Source organism: Paroedura picta, chromosome 4 (genome assembly GCF_049243985.1).
Source record: "Paroedura picta isolate Pp20150507F chromosome 4, Ppicta_v3.0, whole genome shotgun sequence".
In the NCBI taxonomy this organism is placed as follows: domain Eukaryota; kingdom Metazoa; phylum Chordata; class Lepidosauria; order Squamata; family Gekkonidae; genus Paroedura; species Paroedura picta.
This window is the reverse complement of record NC_135372.1, coordinates 40,403,912-40,429,610: the sequence shown is the minus strand read 5'-3', so window position 1 is coordinate 40,429,610 and position 25,699 is coordinate 40,403,912. Positions and strand designations below refer to the sequence as shown.

General features: G+C 49.6%; 2 protein-coding genes across 2 annotated transcripts in view; one reads left to right on the top strand and one right to left on the bottom strand.

Moving 5' to 3' along the window:
- OLFML2B (olfactomedin like 2B) overlaps nt 1-3,207 on the top strand; it is a 35,252-nt gene extending 32,045 nt beyond the window's left edge. Inside the window, exons 7-8 of the mRNA XM_077332569.1 lie at nt 639-815; nt 2,219-3,207. Of these exons, the coding sequence (XP_077188684.1) occupies nt 639-815; nt 2,219-2,820 (779 nt within the window). The 3' untranslated portion in view covers nt 2,821-3,207. The remainder of the gene's footprint in view (nt 1-638; nt 816-2,218) is intronic.
- A 2,821-nt stretch (nt 3,208-6,028) lies between these two features.
- ATF6 (activating transcription factor 6) overlaps nt 6,029-25,699 on the bottom strand; it is an 87,748-nt gene continuing 68,077 nt past the window's right edge. Inside the window, exon 16 of the mRNA XM_077332568.1 lies at nt 6,029-9,068. Coding sequence (XP_077188683.1) covers nt 8,860-9,068 — 209 coding nt within the window. The 3' untranslated portion in view covers nt 6,029-8,859. The remainder of the gene's footprint in view (nt 9,069-25,699) is intronic.

The window sequence follows — 25,699 nt, the reverse complement described above, 5'->3', positions numbered from 1 at the left end:
CTAAGACCAAAAAGGCCAGTTGTTAAGACCAACAAGGTTTTATTCAAGGTATACGCTTTAGCGTCAAGCACACTTCAGAACCTGTGAAACTTTGGACTCAAACTTTATTCTGCTGCTTCAGACCAACACGGCTACCGACCTGAATCTCTGACAGCAGAGTTACTCAAAGTGAAGTGAGATTTTCCCATGCCTTGGGCCCAGCCTGGAGAGAAGTGCAAATTGTATTGATAATTATATTAATTGTAGGTGTGGAATTGTGAATTGTCAGTTGTCTGTAGTGATTAAAGTGCGGCAGACTCTAATCTGGACAGCTGGATTTGATTCCCCACTCTTCCACGTGCAGTCAGCTGAGTAACCTTGGGCTAGTCAGAGTTCTCTTAGAGCTGCTTTTCCAGAGCAGTTCTCTTAGGAATCTCTCAGCCTCATGTACCTCACAGGGTGACTGTTGTGGGGAGAGGAAAGGAAAAGTGCTTGTAAACTGCTTTGGGGCTCCTTCGGGTAGTGGGAAATGGATCATGAATAATAACCTTTTATTATTATTATATCTTGTCTGTCTGCATGAAACATGGCAGACACTTGACGTGTGTGTTGTTCCATGCCAAGTTGGGTTATTCTCTGTGGCTCTGCTTCCCCATCAGGCCAGTGCAAGGATACTCTGTCCACCATCTCTAGGCCCACCATCCAGAACACCTACGGGCGGAATGAAGGCGCTTGGATGAAGGATCCGCTCGCCAAGGACGAGCGAATTTACGTCACCAACTATTACTACGGGAACACCCTGGTGGAGTTCCGGAACTTGGACAGCTTCAAACAAGGTGGGCTGCAGGCTGAATTGCTCTGCCATTTAACTTCCCGGTGGGGGAGGACCTAGAGGAGCTGTGGGGGTCTGGAGTAGAGGAAGGTGGGGTGTGGAGGGGCTCAGTGGAGCCAGGATGTCGGCGGAGGAGGAGAGGGTAACGTAGTGGGTGCCTGGTATTGAAACGGGCTTTGAAGGAGTTCGGGAGCTTGGGGAGATGGGGGAAGGGGTTGAGAGGACCGCGGATGCTCTAAGAGGGATAAAGCAATTCAGGTGGTTTGCCCATGTCCTGAAGGCTTCCGTAGCTAGAACATATTCACGAGACCTGGAAGTATGCCAAAAAAAATTTGAATGCAGAATGCAAACTACCTTATCCAGTGTTCTAGCCATATTTAATAGGAATCCAGTGGTCCTTAATGACTATCAAAATGCCTTCCAGCATGAGCTGGAATTTATCAGTCTTTAAGGTGCTCCTAGACTCCAAATCTCCCCACCACGAACCAACATGGCTGCCTTTCTGCAATCCAGCCATCTTGCCATCGGATGTGGAATTACATATAGTGTCCGGTGTCAAGTATTAAATGCCATTGGGTTGCATCCAGCTATATTCTTGCACCCACTCCCTGGAGCAGCCTGGTTCCTGCCGTTGCCATAACCACAAAGGGCCAGGGAGGAGGTGGAAGGAGGCAAAGTTCCCTCTTCTCTCTGTGCTGTTTGACATAAGGGGTAGAAAGGGTGATTTTGCTCCCTTCTCCCTCCACACCGTGGCCCACCCAACTGCACTGCTGTTGCTCCAGGCATGTCCTGCAGCCTTGGATCAAGAATTCCCACTGATGGTTTTCTGGATCCAGCCCCTTACCTAACTCATCAATTATGGTTAATATCAGCTATGAACACTACCGAATGTCACATACAGAAGTCAAATATATAGCAAATTATTTTTTTGGTGTCTGGGGGGGTAATTTGGAAAATATTTGAATATTGTACATTAAGTCTTTACACCTGTAAGGGAGAAATTTGGGGAGTGATTTCATTATGGGGCTTCTCAAAGGGCACACCAGATTCTAACCTCCTAAGTAAACAGCTACCAGGAGAACAAGTAAGTGTAGGGAGCCAGTGTGGTGTGGTTGCTCAGAGCGGTAGACTCTGAGTTGGAGAGCCGGGTTTGATTCCATCACTCCTCCACGTGCAGCCAGCTGGGTGACCTTGGCCCAATCACAGTTCTCTCAGAGCTCTCTCAGCCCCACCTACCTCACAGAGTGTCTGTTGTGGGCAGAGAATGGGAAGGAGATTGTAAGCTGCATTGAGACTCCTTCGGGTAGTAAGAAAGCAGGGTATAACGACCAGCTCTTCTCCATTCCTCTCTCCACCTCCTCTCCCTCTCCCTCCTTCTTCTTCGATTCCATTATCTCTGGTCTGCAGGCCGATGGAGCAACTCTTACAAGCTGCCCTACAGTTGGATGGGGACCGGCCACGCAGTCTACAACGGCTCCCTGTATTACAACCGGGCCTTCACTCGCAACCTCATCAAATACGACCTGAAACAGCGTTACGTGGCCGCCTGGTCCATGTTGGACGACGTGGCCTACGAGGAGGAGACGCCGTGGCGGTGGCGCGGGCACTCCGACGTGGACTTCGCTGTGGACGAGAACGGCCTGTGGATCATCTACCCGGCCATCAATTACGACGGCTTCAGCCAAGAGGTGATCGTCCTCAGCCGGCTCAACGCGGTCGACCTGAGCACTCGGAAGGAGACCACTTGGAGGACGGGCCTGCGCAAGAACTTCTACGGCAACTCCTTCGTCATCTGCGGCGTCCTCTACGCCGTCGACAGCTACAACAAGAAGAACGCCAACATCTCCTACGCGTTTGACACGCACACCAACACTCAGATCATCCCCCGCTTGCTGTTTGAGAACGAATACTCCTACACCACCCAGATAGACTACAACCCCAAGGACCGCCTCCTTTACGCCTGGGACAACGGCCACCAGGTGACGTACGACGTCATCTTTGCGTACTGAGGACACCCCGTGGGCCATGCGAATGGGCCCCTAAGCACCTTTTTCCCCCTAAAAAAACAAATAATATTTTTTTATTGTACAAATCAAAGAGTAAATGATTTTCTGTTTCCTTTTTGAAAGTTAAAAGTGGATTGTAGATCAGTCCACAGGCCAAGCCAGTCCTTTTTATGTGCTTCTGTTTTTATACTGGATACGCGGCCTCCCGTGAGACCATGGGAAATCATTTTTTTTTTTTTTTTTGCCAAGCGCAAACTCCCAGCAGAAGACGACGCGACCCGTTTTGTTGCCTTGTTATTGTAACGGGAGACTTGCCCTTTGGAGGTAGGCTCCTAAGAAAAGTTACCGTTTTTATAATAAAAAAATATATAAATTGTTGAAACTGTTAAAGCGGACTCTCTTTACTGATTGTTAACCGTTTGCTCCCTGTTGTTTCTGCCGCAGTGTGTGTTTTTCCTGGATCGGCCCAACTGTGTGGTTGATGGAGGACAATCGCTCATATTCTCTGTAGCTTTGGGGGCCTTGACCCAAAGCTGTCCCCTTAAGCAGAGGACTCATGCCACAGCTTCCGTATATACTTGAGTATAAGCCGAGGGGGGCTTTTTCAGTGTAAAAAGTGAGCTGGAAAAACCTTTTTATCACTGGGGACTGGTCAACGCTTGACTATTTTACTGAGACCTGGGGGGAGGGGTAGTCTTTTGCTGAGGGACGTTGTCACCGCCTGAGCCCCTGCTCCACTTGCTTTCCCGTTGGTGTCCCTGACTTCCCCCCGCCCACTGGGGGGCACTGCCAGCAGCATCTGCGCAGTGCCACTCCGAGGGGGAGCCCCAGCCATGGCGGCCGCTGGAGAGCACCAAAGGTGAACCGGTGGCAGAGTGGCAGGGCAGCCCCCGAGGCAGCAGCCGGGGAGGAGGACGAGAAGGAGCTGCAGCCCGGTACTAACTGATCCACGGTCCGGTCCCGGTCTTTGGACTGGGGGTTGGGGACCACTGCTCTAGTATGTATGGTAATAAAAAACAGTTCCACCTGTGGAATGAAGAAAGCAGGACAAACTGCGACACACTCTCTCCAGTGCGTGACCCCTGCTTTCCCCCTCTGATGGCAACCAAGCAAGGGAGAGGGCGCTTGTTATTCTGCCCTGGTGGAATGCCTACCCAAAAGGGGTGTCTGTATCAATCGTGAACAGAAGACATTGAACTGGATGTGCCACTGTTGCTTGTGTTAAGATGGTGGCACCCCTGTGCCTGCTCTCCCCTCTGCGCCAGCTTTGTGTGTGCCACTCCCCCCCCCCCACACACACACACACGCTGCTGTCCTTCCCCTGCAGGACTGCTGCTTTGCATCTTGCCTCAGCTAGCTTCCCTCAAGCTGCTTTTCCTGCCGCCTGTCCTTCCTTTACACCTATGCTCAGATTGCTTGGTTCTTCTCCTCCCTGCCCCATCTCCTCCTTTCTGGCCCCACCTTTATTTTAGGCTCTCAAGCCCCTCCTCTTGTCCTTTCTGGCCTATCTGGGACATATTTAACATTCCTCTTTCTGTGGCAAGCAGAGAATTGTTGTGGGGATTAGTTCACAGGGAAATGTGTCACCTCCAACAGCTGACATGTTTCCCCCCTTTTGCTGTTTCCTGGAGAGGGGAGAAATGGCTGGGGGGGGGACCAACCCAGTGAAATCCGAGGTTCGTGAAATCCATGCCTTTCCCTCCACCTCTGCTCTCTCTCTGGCCAGCTTGGTGTACTGATTAAGAGCAGTAGCCTCTAATCTGGAGAACTGGGTTCGATTCCCCACTTCTCCTCCACATGCAGCCAGCTGAGTGATCTTGGGCCAGTCACAGCTCTCTTGCATCTGTTCTCAGAAAAGTATTTTTAGAGCTCTCTCAGCCTCACCTCCTTCACAGGGCGGTTGTGGGGAGAGGAAGGATAGGAGATTCTAAGCTCTTTTGAAACCCCTTTGCAGGGTAAAAAGCGGGATACAGAACCCAGCTCTTCTGTTTAGACTCCAAGGCAGGCATGCTGAACATTATTAAACCAGCATTTTCTCCTGTTGCATGCGGGAATGCAACGGGCACTAGCAGCGCTGCCTCCCCTGCCCCAAGGGTGTGCTTGGCAACTTACAGAGAGTTTCTGCAGGTGGGCAGGATAACGGGGCTGGAGTCGGCCCAGGGAGGGTGGCTGGCAGGTTGGGGGTGGTTAGGCGGGCAAAGCTGGGTAGCAGCGGAGTAGCCGTGGTGGAGGGAAGGTAGGGGTGGGGCGCGAGGCTTGGCAAGCGCCTTGTGGCTGGGCGAGCTGCTGGCAGCCCCTGACGCCGCCAGGCAACCTGCTGTTCCCGTAGGCTCCTGGGCTGATGTCCCCGCAGGCGTGCGGGCTGGTGCACAGCGGGAGGTGTGGTGGTGAGGTGATGTGCTTGCGGCCCCTGATACGGCCGGGCAACCTACTGTTCCCGTCGGCTGCTGGGCTGACTGCCCCACACGCATGGGGGCTGGCGTGCAGCGGGCAAGGCAGGAGGTGTGCTGCCGGGTGAGGTGCAGGCAGCCCCTGACACGGCTGGGTGACATCCTGTCTCTGCAAGATGCTGGTTTGATGTCTCCACAGCCGTTCAGGCTGGGGAGAGGCGGAAGGCGTGATGGCGAGGATACGTGCTTGCGGCCGCCGACGCTGCCGAGCGACCTCCTGTCCCCGCTGGCTGCTGAGCTTACGACCCGCAGCTGGTGCACGATGGGCGAGCCAGGAGCCGTGCTGGCCGGGCGAGGTGCTTGCGGCCCCTAACGGGGCTGGGCGACATCCTGTCTTCGCAGCCGTTCGGGGTGGGGAGAGGCAGGAGGCGTGCTGGCAGCTGGGATGACAGCCGTGCAGGTAGGGGTTGCGTGGTGGCAGCCAGAGGGTGCATTTATCGGAGGGCAAGGCAGGGCAGCAGTGCCCTCCTCGGCTGCCAGGCACGGTCTGAGCGCGAGGCTACCAGAGGCTGGCTTCTGGAGGCGGGTGCTCCAGGGGCAGGTTCAATCCAGTCACATCCAACTTTGCTGGGCCATTCCGGATTGGCCTGTGCCGGCAGAAGTGCAGGCCATAAACCGGATGTGGTCCCAGACAGCGCTCTGCCCACAGAGGCTTTTAACAAATATTAAGGAGAACTATGTTAATGATGTGCTGCAGAACTGGATTCAACAGAAGATTTGAAGCAGATTAACATCAACAAGAAACCTCCCGAATGCACCAATGTTCTACACTAGTGATCTGTAATTTATTCTCAAGAAAATAACAAAACTGTCTTTCATTCTGACAGCCTGGCTGCTGGATGTCTTCACCCCCCACCCCCCAAGCATACATAAAAACAGACAAATTGATCTAGGAACAAAAATATCCCCCAAACACCCCTCTCCAACCCACAAAGAAATTGCTTTCTTATTTGGGTTTTGCAAAAAGAGAAATAATTTCCCTACTTCAAAATTATTTTAAATTTGTTTGTAATTTGCTTTAATTTAATTTTCATTTAAGTCGGGGGTGGCGTTGTTCTTACACTCTGCTGTCTGCAGTGGAAACATCTGAAGAAAGGGGATGTGCATTTGTGGGTGGGTGTGGATGTCATTAATGAAACGATGCACTGGACAAGCGCATCATCGGAGAAAACGCTGCCCCTGGGGCGTCTCCCTCCCAAGATGGAGGCCTATTTGTCTGAGTGAGCTGTGAGAATTGTGTTTTTCTAGTGCAGTGGGGGGGGGGAGCAAGCCTGGCTGCGGGCTGGACAGCCATGAAGACTAGAGTGAAGGACAACAGCAGGACAGCCAAAGGCACCGGGTAGCATGACAGAAAACAGACCAGTGTTTCGAAGGCCGCAGCCTCTAAGATGTGCTTGATTGGCATGGCGGGGACCACGCCCTGAAGGCCCTTGGCCTGGCAGGCGCCCCTTTCTCATCTTCCATGCTCACTGACTACTTGCCTGTCCCTTCACTGTGCCTCAGGGCTGGGTGAGTCCAGAGATTTCCCTGAGGAAAGGCCTGCCGCCAAAGTCCTTCGGGAGACCTAATGCAGTGACCTTCCCCCGGCTTGTGCCCTTGCTATTTTCCCAAGACGGCTTGGCGTTGTTTCCGAAAGCAGCCGTCCAAGAATGTCTCTGTTTGTTTGCGCCGTGATCAAATTGCACAGAACGTGGCTGTGTACAGGGAACGGCTAATCGTGGGATAACGTCCTACCCCCACCCCTAAAAATCAGGGCACAGAGGAACTTTGGCCTCTGAGCGAACGCCGCCTCCTTTAAGAAAACAAGGCTTATGAAATGTTATTCGACTCCCGCCAGGAGCCGAGGCGAGCGAGTTTCCTCGGCGTGGAAAAACAGCAGCGGGATCCCTCCATCTCTGAAAACCTAAATCCCGAGGAAATAAGTCAAGGGAAGGATCCGAGCCATGTTGGGGGGAACGGGTGTTGGAGGTGCCTTTGCAGGACGGGCCTTTGGAAAGACAAAACTGCAACCCTTGCCCGACATTACGGCTGAGAGCTGGGTCAGAGATCAAGTACAGAGCACTACCCAGGGGCACCACACCGCACCAGCAAGCAAAGACTGGCCCTTGCCCCTTGCAGCTGCCTAGCTTTCCTAGGGAGGCAGAGGTCTTTGCTGCTTTCATGGAAAAAAGAAATGAGCCCATGCACACACACACACACACACACACACACTCTTGCTTGGATTCTCACTTACACTCTCCTAGGCCAGTACAGGGATTAGCCCCTGGGCTCATTCTATCACTTCTGGGAACAGATTCAAGTGGATAGCCGTGTTCGTCCGAAATTCAGAGTGCAGTGACACCTTTGAGACCAACAAAGATGTATTCAAGGCACGAGCTTTCGAGAGCAAGCTCATGCCTTGAATAAATCTTTGTTGGTCTTAAAGGTGCCACTGGACTTCTGGGGACGTTCTTGCGACAGGCTGTTCTTTCTGGGATAGCCTTCTGTGTTTTAATTTAGATGCTACAGGACAGTTTCCAGCTTGGGCATCATGTGAAGGAGAGGACAGACACTGCTGTGCTACCCTTTAAACAGGGAAAAAAGCAGGATGATAAAGAGTCACCACATGCCTAGGAGAGCTGGAACAAGCGCTCTGAGGCCAAACTCCGCCGAAGCTCTCCTTTGGCCTGGGCTCCATTGTGTTCAGCTGTGCCCAAAATCTAACAGCTTCTGGAGAAACCAGCTGGCATGAGCTGGCAGGGGCTCATGGAATTGTAGTCCATGGACATCTGGAGGACCACAGGTTGACTACCCCTGTGTTAGAGCTCTCCCAGGCCCACCTCCCTCTCAGGGTGTCTGTTGTGGGAAGAGGAAGGGAAGGCAATTGTAAGGCGTTTTGAGACTCCTTCGGGCAGTGAAAAGCAGGGTATAAAAGCCAACTCTTCTTCTCTACATTTCCTTTGGACCCATCTCTAAGCTCCCTCCTGGCAGGCTGGGTGTAAGAGTTGCAGTGCGGTGCCTCCTCCCCCGTGACTGTCCCTCGTCCCTCTCCAGTTGAGACTCCAAACTTCTATGGCCCCAGGCGCTAGGGGTGTGTGCATGTTCTCAATGATGCCGCATTACAAATATAAGCGATGGGCGAGCATCCCAGATTGTGTGCGGTTGAGCACGCAACTAGTGGGCATCTGGGATGCAATGAGCTGCTTGCCGAGGACGACTCCTTCGGTTGCAACCCTTGTCCCGTGGTGAAAGGAAACAGTGCCGCGGATGCTGCGAGCCAAAAACCAGCCAAGAGGATTTGGGGAGACCCGGATTTTTAAAAATCTTCTCTGGATACACGAGAGCCACTTAGACGGCCTTCCCTGTTTTTACAGTGAAACGGACAAGCAGCCACCCCACAGGTTTAAGGCCGAGGAAGGATCGTAAAGCACTCCACACGCTGCAGAGGCATAAATTATCAAGGAAGCTACCACAACATCAGCCATTTGGAAGGGCTGGGTTGACTGACACAAGGAAGCCCTTGTCCAAGTCCAGAAGCTACCACAAGTAAACCCACAAGGGTTAGGGGGGGGGGAAGTCTCTCCCTCGAGGGCACTGTCCCGACTTAGGCTTTCTACTGTGGTGATTCCACAATTGTTCTCACTGCAGGGGCTGCCTCTGGGACAGTGGGAGGGGAGCCATAGAAGGACGTTGTCCGGTTCCTCTGCTGTTCTCGCAGGTAAGGAGGGATGGAGGAGCTTTTGATGTGCAAGATCCTGGTGTCCATCACTTCGCAGTCTATCTGCATCATGACTTCGTAGTCTTGGCCGTTAATTATTTTCTCTGGAAAGTGGGGTGGGGGTGGGGGAGGAGGAACACAAACAAGAAAGGCAACAGTTAGCATTGAGCTTCTGGGAAATTGATAACAGGCGATCTCTGTTAGGGGAAATTTACAAATCGTTATTACAGTATGACTCAAACAACAAATTAGAGACTGTATGATAGAATGGGTGTGGAACTGGAGAGGATATAAGTATAGATCAATGGGAGGAACTGTGGGTCAATGAACTGAAATTTAATATCAAATATTAAATGAAAATTGGTACAAAATGTTTAAATGGTATATTGCCCTTCAAGGTATTGCAAAAATTAATAAGAGCTATACTGATAAACGTTGGAAATGTCAAACTATAAATGCATCATTTTACCATATGTGGTGGGCCTGCCAGAAAGCAAGAAAATACTGGGTTATGATACATGATGAAATGCAAAAGATATTGAAAGTTTCATTTGTGTTGGTCCTAAAATGTATTAAATATGGTACCAAATAATATAAAAATATATAGTAACAGCTGCTAGGATCCTTCATGCATCAAGATGGAAAGAAGAATCAGCACCAGATATGGATTGGTTGAACCAACTGACGGAATATGGGACAATGGCTAAACTTACGTATTTGATACATAACAAATCAACATAGGAATTCAAAAGAAAATGGAGGCCAATATTAAACTATCTTGAACACTAAAATTTAAGAAGAAGGGGGAAAACAGCTTAAACAGTTCCGCAGGGCCTGCAAAAAGGAGCTCTTCCGCCAGGCATTTGATTGAGACCAGGCATAACCAACAGCGATTGAAGGGCCCCTGCTCCCCTCCCCTCCCTCCCAGAACTTCACCAGAGCGCTCTGGACCTTTGTCCTGTTGCACTGTTGCATTGTTTATCCTATTGTTATATTGTTATACTGTTAGAGCCATTAATTATTAATAACCATTGTATGGTTATTCATATTTTATAGATTGTTTTATGTATTGTTCATATGTTCTATGTGAACCGCCCTGAGCCTGCCGGGAGGGCAGTATATTAAACAAAAAAACAAACAAATGATTTTCAAACTGCATATGTTAACTACAGGGATAATGCAGTCTGTAGTTTGAAACCGCAAGTTGATTTATTATTGTTGTTGTTGTTATTATTATTATTATTATTATTATCATCTTTCGATTTATTGCCTGCCACTCCCTTATATAAGAATAAGACACGTATTGTTAGATGTAAGCTTTATGAACATTTCTTTTCTAAACAGTAGGTTGGTAGTGCAGGCTAATGTGGTAATTTCTTTTCTATGTATCCTCTTAAAAAAAAAGAATTACCATTGAGAAAACGTTTCACCGAGCAGCCTACATCCAGGGGAGAAATAAGTTACTGGGCACAAAAGCGCTGTCACTGATGTCGTGTCATACGAACCAATGACCTCACAGGAAGCACACTTAATGCAAAGGACACTGACAGGACCCAGAGTGTGCAGAGCAATGGGCCTGGAGCCCACGATTGGTCAGACAGACTTTCAAATGCAGCCAGACATTCGCCAATCAGGAAACGCAGTGCACATTCGGGAGCAGCCCAGACATCTGCTCCCAAATCCAACCCCTCTCGTTGTAGCCGAGGTCTGGAAAGTGTTCCGGGGACGCTCTCCCACAAAAGCCTCATCAACACAATGGCAATCCTGGTAGAACATAGCTGCTGAGAGGGGGGTCTTTTGTGCTCCCACCCTAACGGTTAACAACTGGAAAGGATAGCCACGCAAGGGAGACCAAAAAAAGCCCCAAACCCTCTTGCAGATTGTGCTGCACTTTATGCCAGTGAGTCTGGGCAGCCGTGTGGTCACAACTGGTGCCTGGTTCAGCTTCCCAGCCACCCAGAGAGGCGGGTTAGGCTGAGAGGGAATGACTGGATCAAGCTTACTCGGCCATCTTCACGGCAGTGTGGGGATCTCAAGCCCGGTTTCCCAAATCCTAGCCCAGCGATCCCCAACGTGCTATCCATGGCCACCATGGCACCCTCCATTAAGGGTCTCCTGGCACCCACTTCCTTCCTTCCTCCCCCAAAGCAAGGAGCCCCTCCTGCCATTCCCCCACTTGACTGGCGCAGGAGGGGCTTGGGAAGAGCCCGAGGAGGCACCCGTTTTGTGTCTGTGGCAGCACCCATGGGGAAGCGGCTTCCTCCCTAGCAGGAGGAGGACTTGGCCTGGGACCTTCCCACATCTCGTGACTGGCTGAGCCTCTCCCACCCTGCAGCCGTTCCGTGCTGGCGCCCCTTCTCCCCACGCACCCCCCGGGAACCGCTAATTCCAACCCTGAGCACTACCCGGCTCGTCAGTCCAACCCGAGGCGCTCAAAACGTCTCACGTGCGTGCTTGAGAAGAAACACAAAATGACCTCCCGAAGTAGAAAAACAAACCGACGTGAATCCTGGGCTCTTGCTCCTCTTGGAAACGGAGAGGCTTAAGCTGCCTCCTTCCACAGAGCGTCAGAACAGGCCGGGCTCGGCTTCCAGGGAGCTGCGTGGAATCGTCTTTCCCATTTGCAAGGATGTTTTGACAGTGTCGTGAACAACCTCCTGAACTTTTTATTGTAACATTCTCTCTCACTCACACATGTGTATAAATATATATATACACACACACACACAACAGCTTTATCTCTCCCCCCCCCCAGCCCTTTGCACTCCTGCCAGATTGCTCTGAAGCCTGCCCCCCATCTCAGCCCCTCTCGGTGGGTGGCCAGTTTCCCACACTGAAGATCACGCCCCTCAGCGGCCCGGAGCGGAGAGAGGCTTGCTGCCGAGATTTCCGGACCGCTGTGGTGTGTTGTTCTGATGTCAACAGTGTTCTTGGGCTCTCGCTTCCTGCCCTCTGCCCTGCGTGGCCAGGTGGCTGGAGGGTGAAATGCGCGTTGGGGGACTCCCGTGACAGAGAGCTCCTTTCTTGTGCGGAACGATGCTCTTCGTCAGGGTCTGTTCCAACAGCTGTGCGCACTTCCTTTCGTCTCCTTCCTGAGCAACTCCACCGCACTCGAAGCACAGCGGCAGAAACCCACACACTCCAAATGGCATGCGTGCACCTGCCTTTCACTCAGCCCGGCCACTGATCTATCAGGGTTAGTATTGTCTACACCAGGGGTAGCCAAGCTGCGGCCCTCCAGATGTCCATGGACTACAATTCCCAGGAGCCCCTGCCAGCATTTGCTGGCAGGGGCTCATGGGAATTGTAGTCCATGGACATCTGGAGGGCCGCAGTTTGACTACCCCTGGTCTACACTGACTAGCAGCTGCTCTTTGGGGCAGAGCTCTTCACATCAGTAAATCCTTTATCCTCTTGAACCCAGGACCTCCTGCATGCAAGGCAGAATCCATGGCCTCTTGCTAAAGCAGGCTTGAGGGATGGAGCGCCGGCCTTAGAGGAACCACTTCAAATGAACTTCTTGTTCACAGCCAGTTGGCAAATTGATAATTTAATGTCTCAAAGCATATTTTCATCCCACTTCTTCCGTGGAGAGTTGGGATTCAATCTAAGCACGTCTTTTAAGGCACAAGAGGACGACTCTCAGCCTCTTCGGGGAAGCCATCTTGCTTTAGGATGCTTAGGGCTGATCCTGCGTTGAGCAGGGGGTTGGACTAGATGGCCTGTATGGCCCCTTCCAACTCTATGATTCTATGATCTTTAGAGAAGGCTCTGTCAACAAATGTGGGGCCTCATTTGGGACAAAGACTGCAAGCCAACAAGACTACTTTACACTGAGTCCTACCATTGGCCAACAGCAGCCTCTATGGGTTTTCTCTAGTCCTACCACCCAAGATCCTATCAACTGGTTTTCCCCAGTCCTACCACCCAAGATCCCATCAACTGGTTGTGCTGGGGATTCAACATGAGACCTTCTCTATGCAGAGCAAGCAATCCACCATTAAGCTGTGGTCCTTCTCTGTGTGAGTATCTTTCATAGGGATGGATTTAGGAACAGAGCCTCCCCCCAAAAACTGGACTGCTGTTGTCATTTGTTATGATGACACTAATTTTATAAGGATGCAGGAAAAAGAAATGGTTTTCACATTGCCTCTGATGGACCTCAACACCAATCTGGGATTATCATGGTTTGGACCTCTTGGTAAATTTCCACCATCCAAAAAGGGGGTGATTTTTGCACAGATCCTGGCTTGCTGTGGTATTCTGGATGCTGCTGTTGACTATTGGTCTACCTAGCCCAGTGTGAGAGTTAAGAGAGCAGCTAGCTGTCAGGTGGATGCCTTTCCCAACCTTGCTACACGGGGTCCTCTTAACCAAGGATGGCAGGAGCCGAATCTGTGACCTTCAGCACCACAAAGCTTATGACGTTTCACTCACTCTCCTAAAACCAGCGCTTTCCTGACGGGCTACATCTCTTCATCTCAAGAACAATGCTGAACGGTGGAGACTGCTGACACATGCAGCTGAATCTCATCAAAACCACTTCGGAGAACCTGTAATTCTGCCCTCACTGTATCTGGGCTTTGTAGAATAATCTCTCCGTGAATCGAGAGCCAGTGTGGCGCTGTGGTTAGGAGCAGTAGATTTTAATCTGGAAGAATATGGTTTGGGTAACTATGTTTTAGTCACAGTTCTTTTAGAGCTGTTCTCATGGTAGAGCTCTCTCAACCCCACCTACCTCACAGGATGTCTATTGTGGGGAGAGGAAAGGAATCATAGAGTTGGAAGGGGCCATACAGGCCATCTAGTCCAACCCCCTGCTCAACGCAGGATCAGCCCAAAGCATCCTAAAGCATCCAAGAAAAGTGTGTATCCAACCTTTGCTTGAAGACTGCCAGTGAGGGGGAGCTCACCACCTCCTTAGGCAGCCTATTCCATTGCTGAACTACTCTGACTGTGAAAATTTTTTTCCTGATATCTAGCCTATATTGTTGTACTTGTAGTTTAAACCCATTACTGCGTGTCCTCTCCTCTGCAGCCAGCAGAAACAGCATCCTGCCCTCCTCCAAATGACAACCTTTCAAATACTTAAAGAGGGCTATCATGTCCCCTCTCAACCTCCTTTTCTCCAGGCTGAACATTCCCAAGTCCCTCAACCTATCTTCATAGGGCTTGGCCCCTTGACTCTAAATTACAAGGAAAGGTGCTTGTAAACAGCATCGGGACTCCTTCAGGTAGTGAGAAGCGGGGTATTAAAAAACAACTCTTCTTCTTTCTTCTCTGTAGCTATCTGCCACACTGGAAACAGCAGGCAGGCTTCCAAGGGTCCAAGCACTGTGCATTGGTGGGGAGGGGGAAAGGGGCAGCTGGGACATTTAACATCCCTCCCAGCCATCTTCACTTTGCACCCTCCAAGATGCCGTCCAGAATCCTTTCAGACTTTCTGCCGGAGAAAACAAAGATTGGACTCAAAAGCAGCAGTCAGCTAGCTCTTGCCAGTCAGCGTCTGTACAATATGTTTCCTGAGCCTAGAAGATGGAAGGCGTCTAATGGAAACATGTGAGTCATGAGGCATGGGATATACATTACGCTACATTTACTTGTTGCCCTGGGTTAACTTGGATTCCAGCTGACAGTCCGCAATTAAGAGCTGCGCCATCTCAGAACCCCAGCCACCTGCACAAGCCATTAGGGTTCTTGGATACATTAGAGACAACCCCCACCCCCAGCTTCCCAAAGCCTCTGAGGACCCCAAAGATACAGAAATGAAAACAAGAGTCTCTCTCAAGCTCAGAAGTGCACTTAAGGGTCACAAAGCCAAGGTGTTATTCTTCATGGTCAGACTGAGAGGTAAGAACCAGCATGCCTGGCCAAGGTCTTCATCAGAATCCCTCTTCCAGATCACCCCAGAAACAGAGATTAGTTGGGGGATACCCAGACAGGGACTTCTCTGGGGTGGCCTCCAGGCAACACAACTCCCTCCCTAGAGAAGTTCACCTAGTGGCCTCCTCTTCCATCCTCCCAATAAGCAATATTTCATGGTTATTTGGTTAAGCGCTCAGGGAGATGGGTGTATACACTGTGTTAGGATACCATTGTGCTGTTTACAATGGTATCCAATACTTCAGTCATTAGGACACAGCCCTTTTAATCATTTAGACTGTTTTTGTTGTTGTTAATCACCTAGGTTATTCTCAAAAGAAAAAAATATTTCAAACCAAAGAAAGAAAGAAGCAGGTTGGTCAATATTATATTTTGGTCAAATAGTGTTCCAGGAAGTGGAGCAATTGACCAGGGTCATTTTGACAGGTCAGAGCCCCACCTCACTTCCAGGGAGACCAAAAACACTGACAGTCCAGAAAGGCATAAGGTGAACTCCCTGGCAGTGCCATTCCCGAGTCCAAAAGGAATGTAAACATGCAAGAAATGAATGGAAACATGGCTTCTTCAGTCCTTTAACGCAAGGAGAGACAACTAGGAAGGGGTGCTCCTGCTCCCTCAGGCAATGAAAACAAGCACGGCCGTGTAAATGGGCTGCCTCAATGTGTTGGAAGAGTCAGAAGTTCTGGGTGGGGGAAGCAACAAGGAAAGGAAGATTTGAAGAAATTCTATTTGTCCAAGTGGAGAGGAGGTTTAGTCCTACACCTTTATTGCTTTACTACTTCATCAGCATAGAATGGGCCCAGTACTGGCTTATTTATCCCTTTAGCAATTTTTTACCTCAGCTTTTCTCTAAGAAGGTCTCGGCAGCACACAAGTCTCTTTCCCCCTCCAGTTTTGCTTCACAACTGGCTACTATTTATTCTTTTCCTAATTTTTTACCTCATCTTCCCTCTAAGAAGGACCTCGGGAGCACACGAGTCTCTTTTCCCCTCCATTTTAGCCTCGCAACAAAACTCCACGGTGGTTAAAATAAGAAAGTATGACTGACCAGACAAGGTTACCCAGTACGCTTCAGAACGAGTGAGGATTTGAACACAGATCTTCCTAGGGGTAGTCAACCTGTGGTCCTCCAGATGTCCATGGGCTACAATTCCCATTTGCTGGCAGGGGCTGATGGGAATTGTAGTCCATGGACATCTGGAAGACCACAGGTTGACTACCCCTGCTCAAATCATTACGTCCCATGGTCTAAAACAACAACAACAACAACAAAGGGTACAGAGGAGAGCGACGAAGATAATCTGGGACCAAGGGACCAAGCCCTATGAAGATAGGTTGAGGGACTTGGGAATGTTCAGCCTGGAGAAAAGGAGGTTGAGAGGGGACATGATAGCCCTCTTTAAGTATTTGAAAGGTTGTCACTTGGAGGAGGGCAGGATGCTGTTCCCATTGGCTGCAGAGGAAAGGACATGCAGTAATGGGTTTAAACTTCAAGTACAACGATATAGGCTAGATATCAGGAAAAAATTTTCACAGTCAGAGAAGTTCAGCAGTGGAATAGGCTGCCTAAGGAGGTGGTGAGCTCCCCCTCACTGGCAGTCTTCAAGCAAAGGCTGGATACACACTTTTCTTGGATGCTTTAGGATGCTTAGGGCTAATCCTGCGTTGAGCAGTGGATTGGACTAGATGGCCTGGATGGCCCCTTCCAACTCTATGATTCTATGATTCTATGATTCTAACAACAACAACAACAACAAAAGCCAGTCCCCACAGTGTGAGAAGAGACGGTTTTGGGTGGTGGATTTCCAGGCACTATCAGGTGCTGCTGCGTGACAGACGGAAAGATCTTACCCACACAACTGTGGCACAGATCCTGTCCATTTCAATGGGGCTTGCACAGGAGGCTTCCCAAGTGAGTCATGCCCAGTTAAGGAAACACAACAGGATCAATCCTAACCTTTTGCTGCTGTCCAGGTATCCAGCAGCTGCTTGGCCCAAAACCTCAACCTCTGAACAGAAGTGCGTGGTGCTTAGTGAAGCTGCACAGAACTTTGGCTCCCGCTCAGTAGCACAGTGTTCAGAAAATTCCTGGCTGTGGTCACACTGCGTTTTGGACGTTTTGCTACTGTGCCTTACCTACAACACGATCACTTTGCAGTATGACATCAATGAAGACAAGCACAGGAGCCCTCCCTCCCTCCCTCCCTCCCCCCGCTGTAGAGGTCTGCATTTATGAAAATATCTACTTCTGGCTTCGCTTTTAGCATTCTGAAGCAGACAGAAAGTCAGCACAGATCTGTAGAGGCAGAGGGTGTCTTTTCCTGCAAGGGCTGTTCTGAAGCCAGTTAGGGCTGAATGAGTGCTAATGAACTGAAGCTCAGTGCAGGGAAGGTGCTGGGGTGATGTGGTTCTCCTAACTAGGAAGATGATTTCTGGCCTGTGCATTCCCTCGTGGCCTGAGAAGGCTTCCAGATACGGCTTTATCTGTGGATGCCCAAGTAGATTCCATGACTCTAAGCACCTCTGACCAGCTTGGGTTGGAATATCAGTGGCTTGGAAGGACAATACCTCACCACTGTCATCAATGCTTTCTCTACATTTAGGCTAGACTACTACAATGGACTTTACATGGGACTGCCATTTGTGACTACGCAGACATTTCCACTGCTCTGTACATACTGTGGCAAGCTGATAACAGGAAATACCTGTGTTGTAAGATGTAAATTGGCCCATGGTTGGTTTCTGAGCACAATCCAAAATGTTGCTGGTCTTTGGCTTTTAGCCCATGCATTGTTGCGTCTGGTCCTGGATGAGCCGAGCCAGCAGACCCGGAGCTAGCCAGGTGACGTATGATCCCGTGTGTTATTTCTGTTTATTTCAATTGCATCTAATTTAAATAAACAAAATTACAGCACTGTTTTTTAAACATTCTGCAAGCTGCTTTGAGTTGGCACTGGGGTTCCAAGCGCTGTTTGGAGCCATTGGTTATAGGGTAGGGATCGGGAACCCAGCTAGGGTTGCCATACTCCTGGCAGGGCCCAGAGACCTCCTGGAATTACAACTGATTTCCAAAAGACAGTCCTTTAGTTCAGTGATCCCCAACCTTTTTCAGGCTGGGAACCGGCAGCAGCAGGGAGGGCGATTGCCCGGCCGCGCATGCATGGCTGCGCAATGCTCATGCGCGGCCCTGCTTCCCTCTCCTCCCCCTCCCACAGTAAGAAGCTTGCTGGGCCGCAAGCTTGCGGCCTGGGAAGTGTCTTACTGCGGGGGGGGGGCAGGGAGAGGGAGCCGCGGCCTGGTGCCAGGACGTTTGCAGCCCGGCACTGGGCCACGGCCCGGTGGTTGAGGACCACCGCTTTAATTCCCCCAGAGAAAATGGCTGCCTTGGAGGGTGGACTCGGTGGCACTACATCCTGCCAAGGTCTTCCCTTTCACAAATCTTACATTTCCCCAATTCCACCCCCAAACACCCAGGAATTTCCCCACCCAGAATGGACAACTCTAACCCCCAGCTCAGCTGTGTTTCCCTCCTCCAATGTTAGCCTGCTTTGCTTGCTCTGCTCACCCTCCCGCTGTCAGCGGTAAACACACACTCCTCTCCTTCCATGCCTTGAGCCCCTGTTCCCTTTCCCAAACGCCTCCTTTGAACTCCTGGACCTCGTGAACAAATCCACAAGCAGCCAAAGCAAGGTAGTTGGCCGACGTCATCTGCTTGGTGTGCTTTTCGATGCAACGGCTTGTCTTGAGTACTGAGACGTTAGAACAAAACGTGGGCCCATCAAGGATGTCATGGCTGAACGCAAGCATGATCTCTGCACGTTTTCAAGCATGCCAGGAAAGAAAGCGGCCACTCTGTAGACAAGGATATCATGACGAAACCTTGCTATGTATCTTAATGACTTAACTCTTTGCTTGCAAAAGGGCCGGGAAGCTGGCAGTCCAGGATGGAGAAGTCTCAAAATCTATTACAGCGTGAGGTCTCAAGCACATTGCAATTTACTCTGCTTACAACAGGGATTCTCAGCCAGGTGTCCACAGCCTTTCCTCTCTTGCCTTATTGGACTCAGCCACAAGCGAAGTAACCAGCCACTTCCATACCTCCCCCTCTCCCAAGCATGAGTGAGTTATCTTGTGGTTTCCGTGTCTCGGGAGAGGCAGTCTGCATGCCTACTCCCACCTTAAACTGCCTCCCGTCTCTCCGCCCCTCAGTTCCCCTTGAGACTGCCTGTTAATGCAGGTGGTGAGGTCACTTCCGGTGATATGTCGCTTCCAGGGATGTGGCAGGGAGGTGTGGCCAGGTGTCATTACTTCTGGGGCTCCTCAAAGCCTTAAACATTATTTTAGGGGCTCCTCCACAATCAAAAGGTTCAAAAAGGATGTCGTACACAGTGTGGGCTTGATCTCCAGACAGCAATGTATACACAACCCTGAGCTGATCTACCAATAATGCACGGGGAGGCTGAAACCCGCCGAACCAGATGTTTTCACGTGAGCGGCCCAGCTGTTACTCATCCCACAGCTCAACTCCCGCAAAGGCTGTGACGTAGACTAAACTGAACTGTCCGATTCAGCCCGTCTGGACAATATTTCCATCAGGAGAGTTGCTAAGCATTACCAAATATGACTATAAACACCAGCAGGTTTATAACAGCGATGGAGGCTAAAAATACACTCGGGCTTCAAGTTGGTGCTGTCAAACTTGGACAGATCTTCCCCTCCAGGGCCGTATTTGTTGACCTAATGCACAAAGCATTGTCTGCCTCGTGAACCCAGGAACTTGAATCCACTTTGAAGCCATTCCCAAGTAACAAGTCGCTAAAGCCTGGCAAGCTACGCGGCGTAGATAAAATGGCTTACATGAGCCAGGATTTGGACAAAGCAACTGTGGCCAATCAGTATCAGGATGTCAACAGAAAGGAGACTCATCACTGTTACTGGGATGAATTTCATTTGCTGGGTCCAGGACGTGTGAACAAGCTGCTGGTGTGGGGGTGGCTTGAACATGGCTTGAACTTTGGTCATCTTTGCATGAATCCAAAGAGTAGCGGAAGCTTCCTTCAATGATAGGATGGATGGGTTGGCCACCTTGACCAAGTGGCCTTGAGCCTGGCTGATCTGAATTTTGATCAGCCAGTAATGATGATTGGACTGTGTGATGCAGTGGTCCAAAAAGGCAAATGCAGTCTTGGGCTGTATCAACAGAGGCATCACATCAAAACTGCAAGATGACGCAGTCCCGCTGCATATTGCATTGGTCAGACTACACCTGGAGTCCTGTGTGCAGTTCTGGAGGCCTCCCTTGAAAAGGACGTGGACAACATTGAGAGGGTGCAGAGGAGAGTGACAAGGATGATCTGGGGCCTGGGGACCAAGCCCTATGAGGATATGCTGAGGGTCTTGGGAATCGTCAGTCTGGAGAAGAAGGGGATGAGGGAGATATGATTTCTGACTTTAAGTATTTGAAAGGTTAGAAGAGGACAAGGAGTGGTTCCTGTTGGCAGCAGAGGACAGGACCTGCAAAAGTGGTGGCTGGGAAGGAGTGAAGGAAACAGGAAAAGGGAAAAGGCTATGGAGTCTTTCAGGAAAGAGAAAGAAGGGGAAATGAGATGCCCCTTGCAAGTTCTTGTCAGCTCCCCAATAGTAATACATCATTATTTGCTTTGTTTAGACAGTTATGCCCAGATTGTGAGCCTAGTGAGATCCACAGCAGCTTACAACACGGCTCTCCTCTCCTCCTTCCCATCCTAACCATCCCTCTATGAGGAAGATTAGGCTGAGATAATTGGGTTAGGCCCAAGGTCACTCACTAAGCTTTGTGACAAAGAGGGGATTTGAACCTGGGTCTCCCAGTTCCAAGTTTGACACTATAACCACAACACCACCCTGGCTTTCACGGGACTGACAGCACAGAATCGTAGAGTTGGAAGGGGCCATACAGGCCATGTAGTTCAACCCCCTGCTCAATGCAGGATCGGCTTAAAGCATCCATGAAATGCAGGATCAGTCTAAAGCATCCATAAAGTACTTTTTCCTGCTTTAAGCCTATGGATTGTCGCAGGAATACACATGAAGCCAAGTAATTCTCACTGTCAGGACTGATTTCTGGTCATACACAGCCAAATTCCTTTATAGCCCTGGGCAGCTCCCAAGGATGACATGCATTTTCCACCTGTTTTACACAGCAACATAAAAGGGGGAATTATGTAATTTATTTACATGCGATGATTGGTATTTTCTTGTTAAAAGGCTATTTTAACCACAAGATGTCCCTTGTGAACTAGAGGCACCAAACAAGCCTTCTTCCCATGCTCTTAAAGCCATAGCATTGGAAAGATACCATCTGCAACTGGATTCGGTTGACAGAACGTGTTTATATGGTTCAACTATAAAGCAGAACTTAGGGATGAGTTAAAGGTTAAGGGGATGCACAGCTTCAAGCCGAACTCGTGCAAGCAGTTGCAAACAGCAAGGATGGGCAACTGCAACCAAGCAATCAATAAGTACTATCATGAGGAGACAACCAGATCTGTGGATATTTAAATTCAGAGACTGGAGCCGTGAAAAGACAGTACAGTACAGTACAGACCTAAGAAAATTCTCCAGTTTACACAAGAAATCGGAAATCTTTAGAAAACACATTAGAGGTTAAACCCTCCAAAGGACAGAAACAGCACCTGCACCTTTAAGAAACGGATGCCTTCAGTGGTCATTATGGGGGCTGCTAGGCAACTACAATACTGCCAGTCTTCAAACCTCGGTTTCTGGCAGTAAAAGGCCAGAAGGAAGGGGCATGGCCCTCTCCAGAGTTCTTCCTACCACCAAGTTCACTCCTGCTTCTCTCAATCCCACCTTGAGAATTCACTGGGACCAGGCCCAGCAGCAACCGCCAGGATATTTGCTACCAAGCAACCTGCTCACTTGGCTGCAGCAGTGGCCGTGCCTCAAGGCTACACCACTAGCTGGGGCCCACTAGCAGTCTCCAAACAATGTGAATGACTTGGCTGGGAACAGAAGTGGTGACCACACAGCTCATCTGAGTGACTTGCTATCACATGATGTTTGCAACATGGCCAGATTTTTCCCAGGGAGAAGCTACGGTGGGAGAGAAGGCAGGAAAGTGGAGAATGAGTACAGTGTAGTGCAACCTTTCTAGACTTTACCGTTGAGAAACCCCAGAAACATTCTTCAGGCTTTGAGAAACCCCAGAAGTGCCACAATCATGCAGAAAATGGTTGAAAAGTATAGCTGTGTATATGCCCACCAGGGGCCACTCTCCTCCCCACCTCCTCCAGGTCCATCACTGGCCATTTTGGGAGGGGTGGGTGGGTTGACATGGCCATATACAATCATATCATTTTTGTAAACAACGGGTTACTTGCTACCTGATTGGCTGTCAGCCACTAATAACCTTCCCCTGTAGCTGAGCCCCTACTGGCCAGGAAGGTCTAATAAAGAGTCAGCTCTCCGCCTCCAACTTGCCACCCTCGGAATGTGCTGGGTGGAAATGCAGCCAGCCACAGTGAGCATCTCAGGCATGGAGGCAGAGAAGAAAGCAGCAGCAGCAGCAGAGGCCCCAGTGAGTAGCCCTGGCATAGAGGGAGGGAGAGGAGAAGAAGCAATAGCAGCAGAAGAGGCCCCAGTGAGTAGCCCTGGCATGGAGGGAAGGAGAAGCAGCAGCAGCAGCAGCAGCAGCAGATGCCCCAGTGAGTAGCTCAGCCCTGGAGGGAGGGGGAGAAGCAGCAGCAGCAGAAGAAGAGCCGGCTACAGTGAGTAGCTCAGCCCTGGAAGGGAGAGGGGGAGTAGAGCTGCTCCAGTGAGTAGCCCTGGTGTAGAAATTGGGGGATGGGGGGGGAAGAAGAAGAGCTGCCCCAGTGAGTTGCTCTGGTGTAGAAGTTGGGGGACAGGGGGGGAAATAGAGCGCCCCAGTGAGTTGCCCAGGTGCAAAAGGGGGGTGGGGAAAGCCCCTCCCAAGCCGTCCTTTTCACCAGGGGAAATCTCTGCAGTCTGATGAAGAGCTGTCATTCTGGGGGATGCCAGGTCTCTCGTGGAGGCTAGCATCCTGGACCTCTGTGGGGCACAAGGCCGCAGTTCCCCCTTCCATGAAGCCCTTTTCTCCAGAGGAACTCATCTCTGCAGTCTGACAAAGAGCGAAGCTCCCTGAAATGCAGCCATCGAAGAAGTGTACCATGTGCCTTCATAGATGCCTTAATTCATCAATTAAGAAGATAATGCTGCAGTGACAGTATGCTAGCTGGGGCCTTAAAGTGACATGAGCCTCCAGTTGCACACGTTATTCTCAACCAGGGTTTCCAGAATGGGTGAGAGTTAATTATTTTTAATATATTTTTTAAGATTTCTTAAACCTATATCAGGTGATATGACCAGTTATAATCATGTTGACCCCCCCCCAAAAAAAAATGGCCAATAAGGAGCCTGGAGGGGGTGGGAAGGAGAGGGACCCCGGATGGCCATGTTCACAGCTCTGCTTCCCAACCATATTCTGCACCATCATGCCACTTCTGGGATTTCTCGAAGCCTAAAGAATGTTTCAGGAGTTTCTCAGTGGTATAAAAGCACTACACCAAGTTAACTGGATGATGTGGTCGAGATTAATACACATGCGCTTTTGTGTTGCTGTGGGAAGATCTGAAAAAGGAGTGTTTGGATAAGAAGAACTGGGTGGGGGTGGGTTGGCTGGGTGGGACTAGTGTTCTAAGTTCTGTCTGGTGTCAAAAGATCAATGTTTAATGTCCATGCATTCCACTAGAGTTGCTCACACAAACCCTTTATAGCTTCCTGCTCCCATAGGGAAGAGGGCAGCCTTTAAGTAGCAGAAGCGCCCCCTGTCTTTTTGTATGAGAAGGTAAACAGAATCTGGGCCACTTGGGAGTTCACATTCTGTTTAATCACTGGGACAGGAAACAACAGACCAATGAAATCATAAAAGCAGATTCCACGGGGAGTTCTCATTCTGCTTTGTTTTCCTAGCTCGCCACTTTATTTATATATATATAATATTATAAAACAAGAGTGGCCCATTTTAAGAAAGAATAGAAAACTCTCGGGGTGGAGACCTGTTTGGCTTTTGAATGTTCTCGAGGAGCTGGCTTTGGTTCTCAGTTTGGCATCGAAGCCGTGTCTTTTTTGGCCTGTGTGATACATGCTTTGCAAATAGCATTACTTAAAATACACCCTGTGCCCAAAGGGATAAAGGTTAATCAAGGACTGAATGTATGTCATATTGCTCCCTTTTAGCAGGAATCTGGGCATGCCACCTGGTGCCTGTTTGGCCCCTTAGCTGACCTGGTAACAAAGCAGCTCTGTGTGCCTTTGAGATCCAGAGATAGAAAGAAAAATGTGTAGAGAGCATTTTGCTTAGTTTTATGTAGTGGAATCAGGCCTGTTCTACCTTTCTTTTGCTCTAGCCAATGAGGGAGGTCACAGCTGTGATTGACAAGTAGGGCAAGCAAGAGCAATGCCTCTGAGCTGGCCTTCCTTGAAGAGTTTCTTCTGCAATTGGTAGCTCCATCTGCATTATCTGCTTTTCAGGAATCTACATTTTGCTGGCTTCTAAAAGTATTTCATGCTTTTTCTTATGAATTTGCAAAGTTTTCCCTAAAAGAAATTAACAGCAGAATTAAAAGAAATATCTGCCTGTGTGTTCAAAAATGCAAAAGTTTATCAACTTCTTCCCCAACTTCCCACAACTAAGGTTGTGGGCAACAGAAAAACCAAGTGATCTTTATTTTCCAAACAGGGAAATAATTTTACAGGGTGCCCTGCCAAGCCAGAGAGAGCCAAATTGGGTGGCATTATTTAGTGGGTGCAGAATTAATCCAGTTTTTCCAGTGCCTGAAGCCGTACCCTTCTAACACCCTCACAATATTAAAAAAGAACAAAACCCCTTTCATAAGTATTGGAGGCTTAGCTATTTCCACCTTTGTGCTATTGGTTGACTCTCTTAAATGTGTTTGTAATCAAAATGAGTCAATTTTTTTTTGTATGGAGTCATAAGATCAGCACTTCCTGTGAGAAAGATGCCAAGTCTGAAGCATACCGGAAGCCCCGATCCCTAATCCCAAGACTGTTGGGCCAACACATACTTGGAGAATCTGTTTCCTTTCCTGCAGGTCTGGTATGAGTCTTTGGAAGCGAGGGAAATCGGAGAGAACAGGGCTGATCTACATAAAAGGGACTGGCTTGTAATTATTTTCCTTTTACATTATCCAGTTTCAAACATTTGGTAGGAGCAGGATTCGGTAGCGCTCCAAATGCTCATAAAAACGTTGAAGTCTAGACTAACTTTTCTGAACACAAGGGCTCTCTTCTAGGTAGTTGTTCTGCAGAACAAGAAAAAGAGCAGGTTTTTTGTACCCTGCTTTTTCATGACCCAAAGGAGTCTCAGAGCACCTTACAATCACCTACCCTTCCTCTCCCCACAACAGACACCCCGTGAGGGAGGTGGGGCTGAGAGCTCTGAGAGGAATTGTGACTGGTCCAAGGTCACTCAGAAGACCTGACGTGTCTCATAGGGGCTTCCCTTCCCTTCCTCTCCCCACAACAGACCCCCTGTAAGATAAATGAGGCTGAGAGAGCTCTAAGAGGACCGTGACTGGTCCAAGGTCACTCAGAAGACCGGATGTGTCTTACAATCACCCTAAATACATTATGCTGGATGCAAGCTTGCAGATGCAATGTAGAGTTCTCTCTTTCATCGCCATCACATCAGCTCTCATAAGGGTCCTATGAGATGTTCTTGAAGCTTCATCCCGAGCCTATCTCCAAATTTGCTCTAAACTTCTCAGCTCCCATTTCTTCACGTGTAGCTCCCTAGTGTACTTGGGTTCTTGCT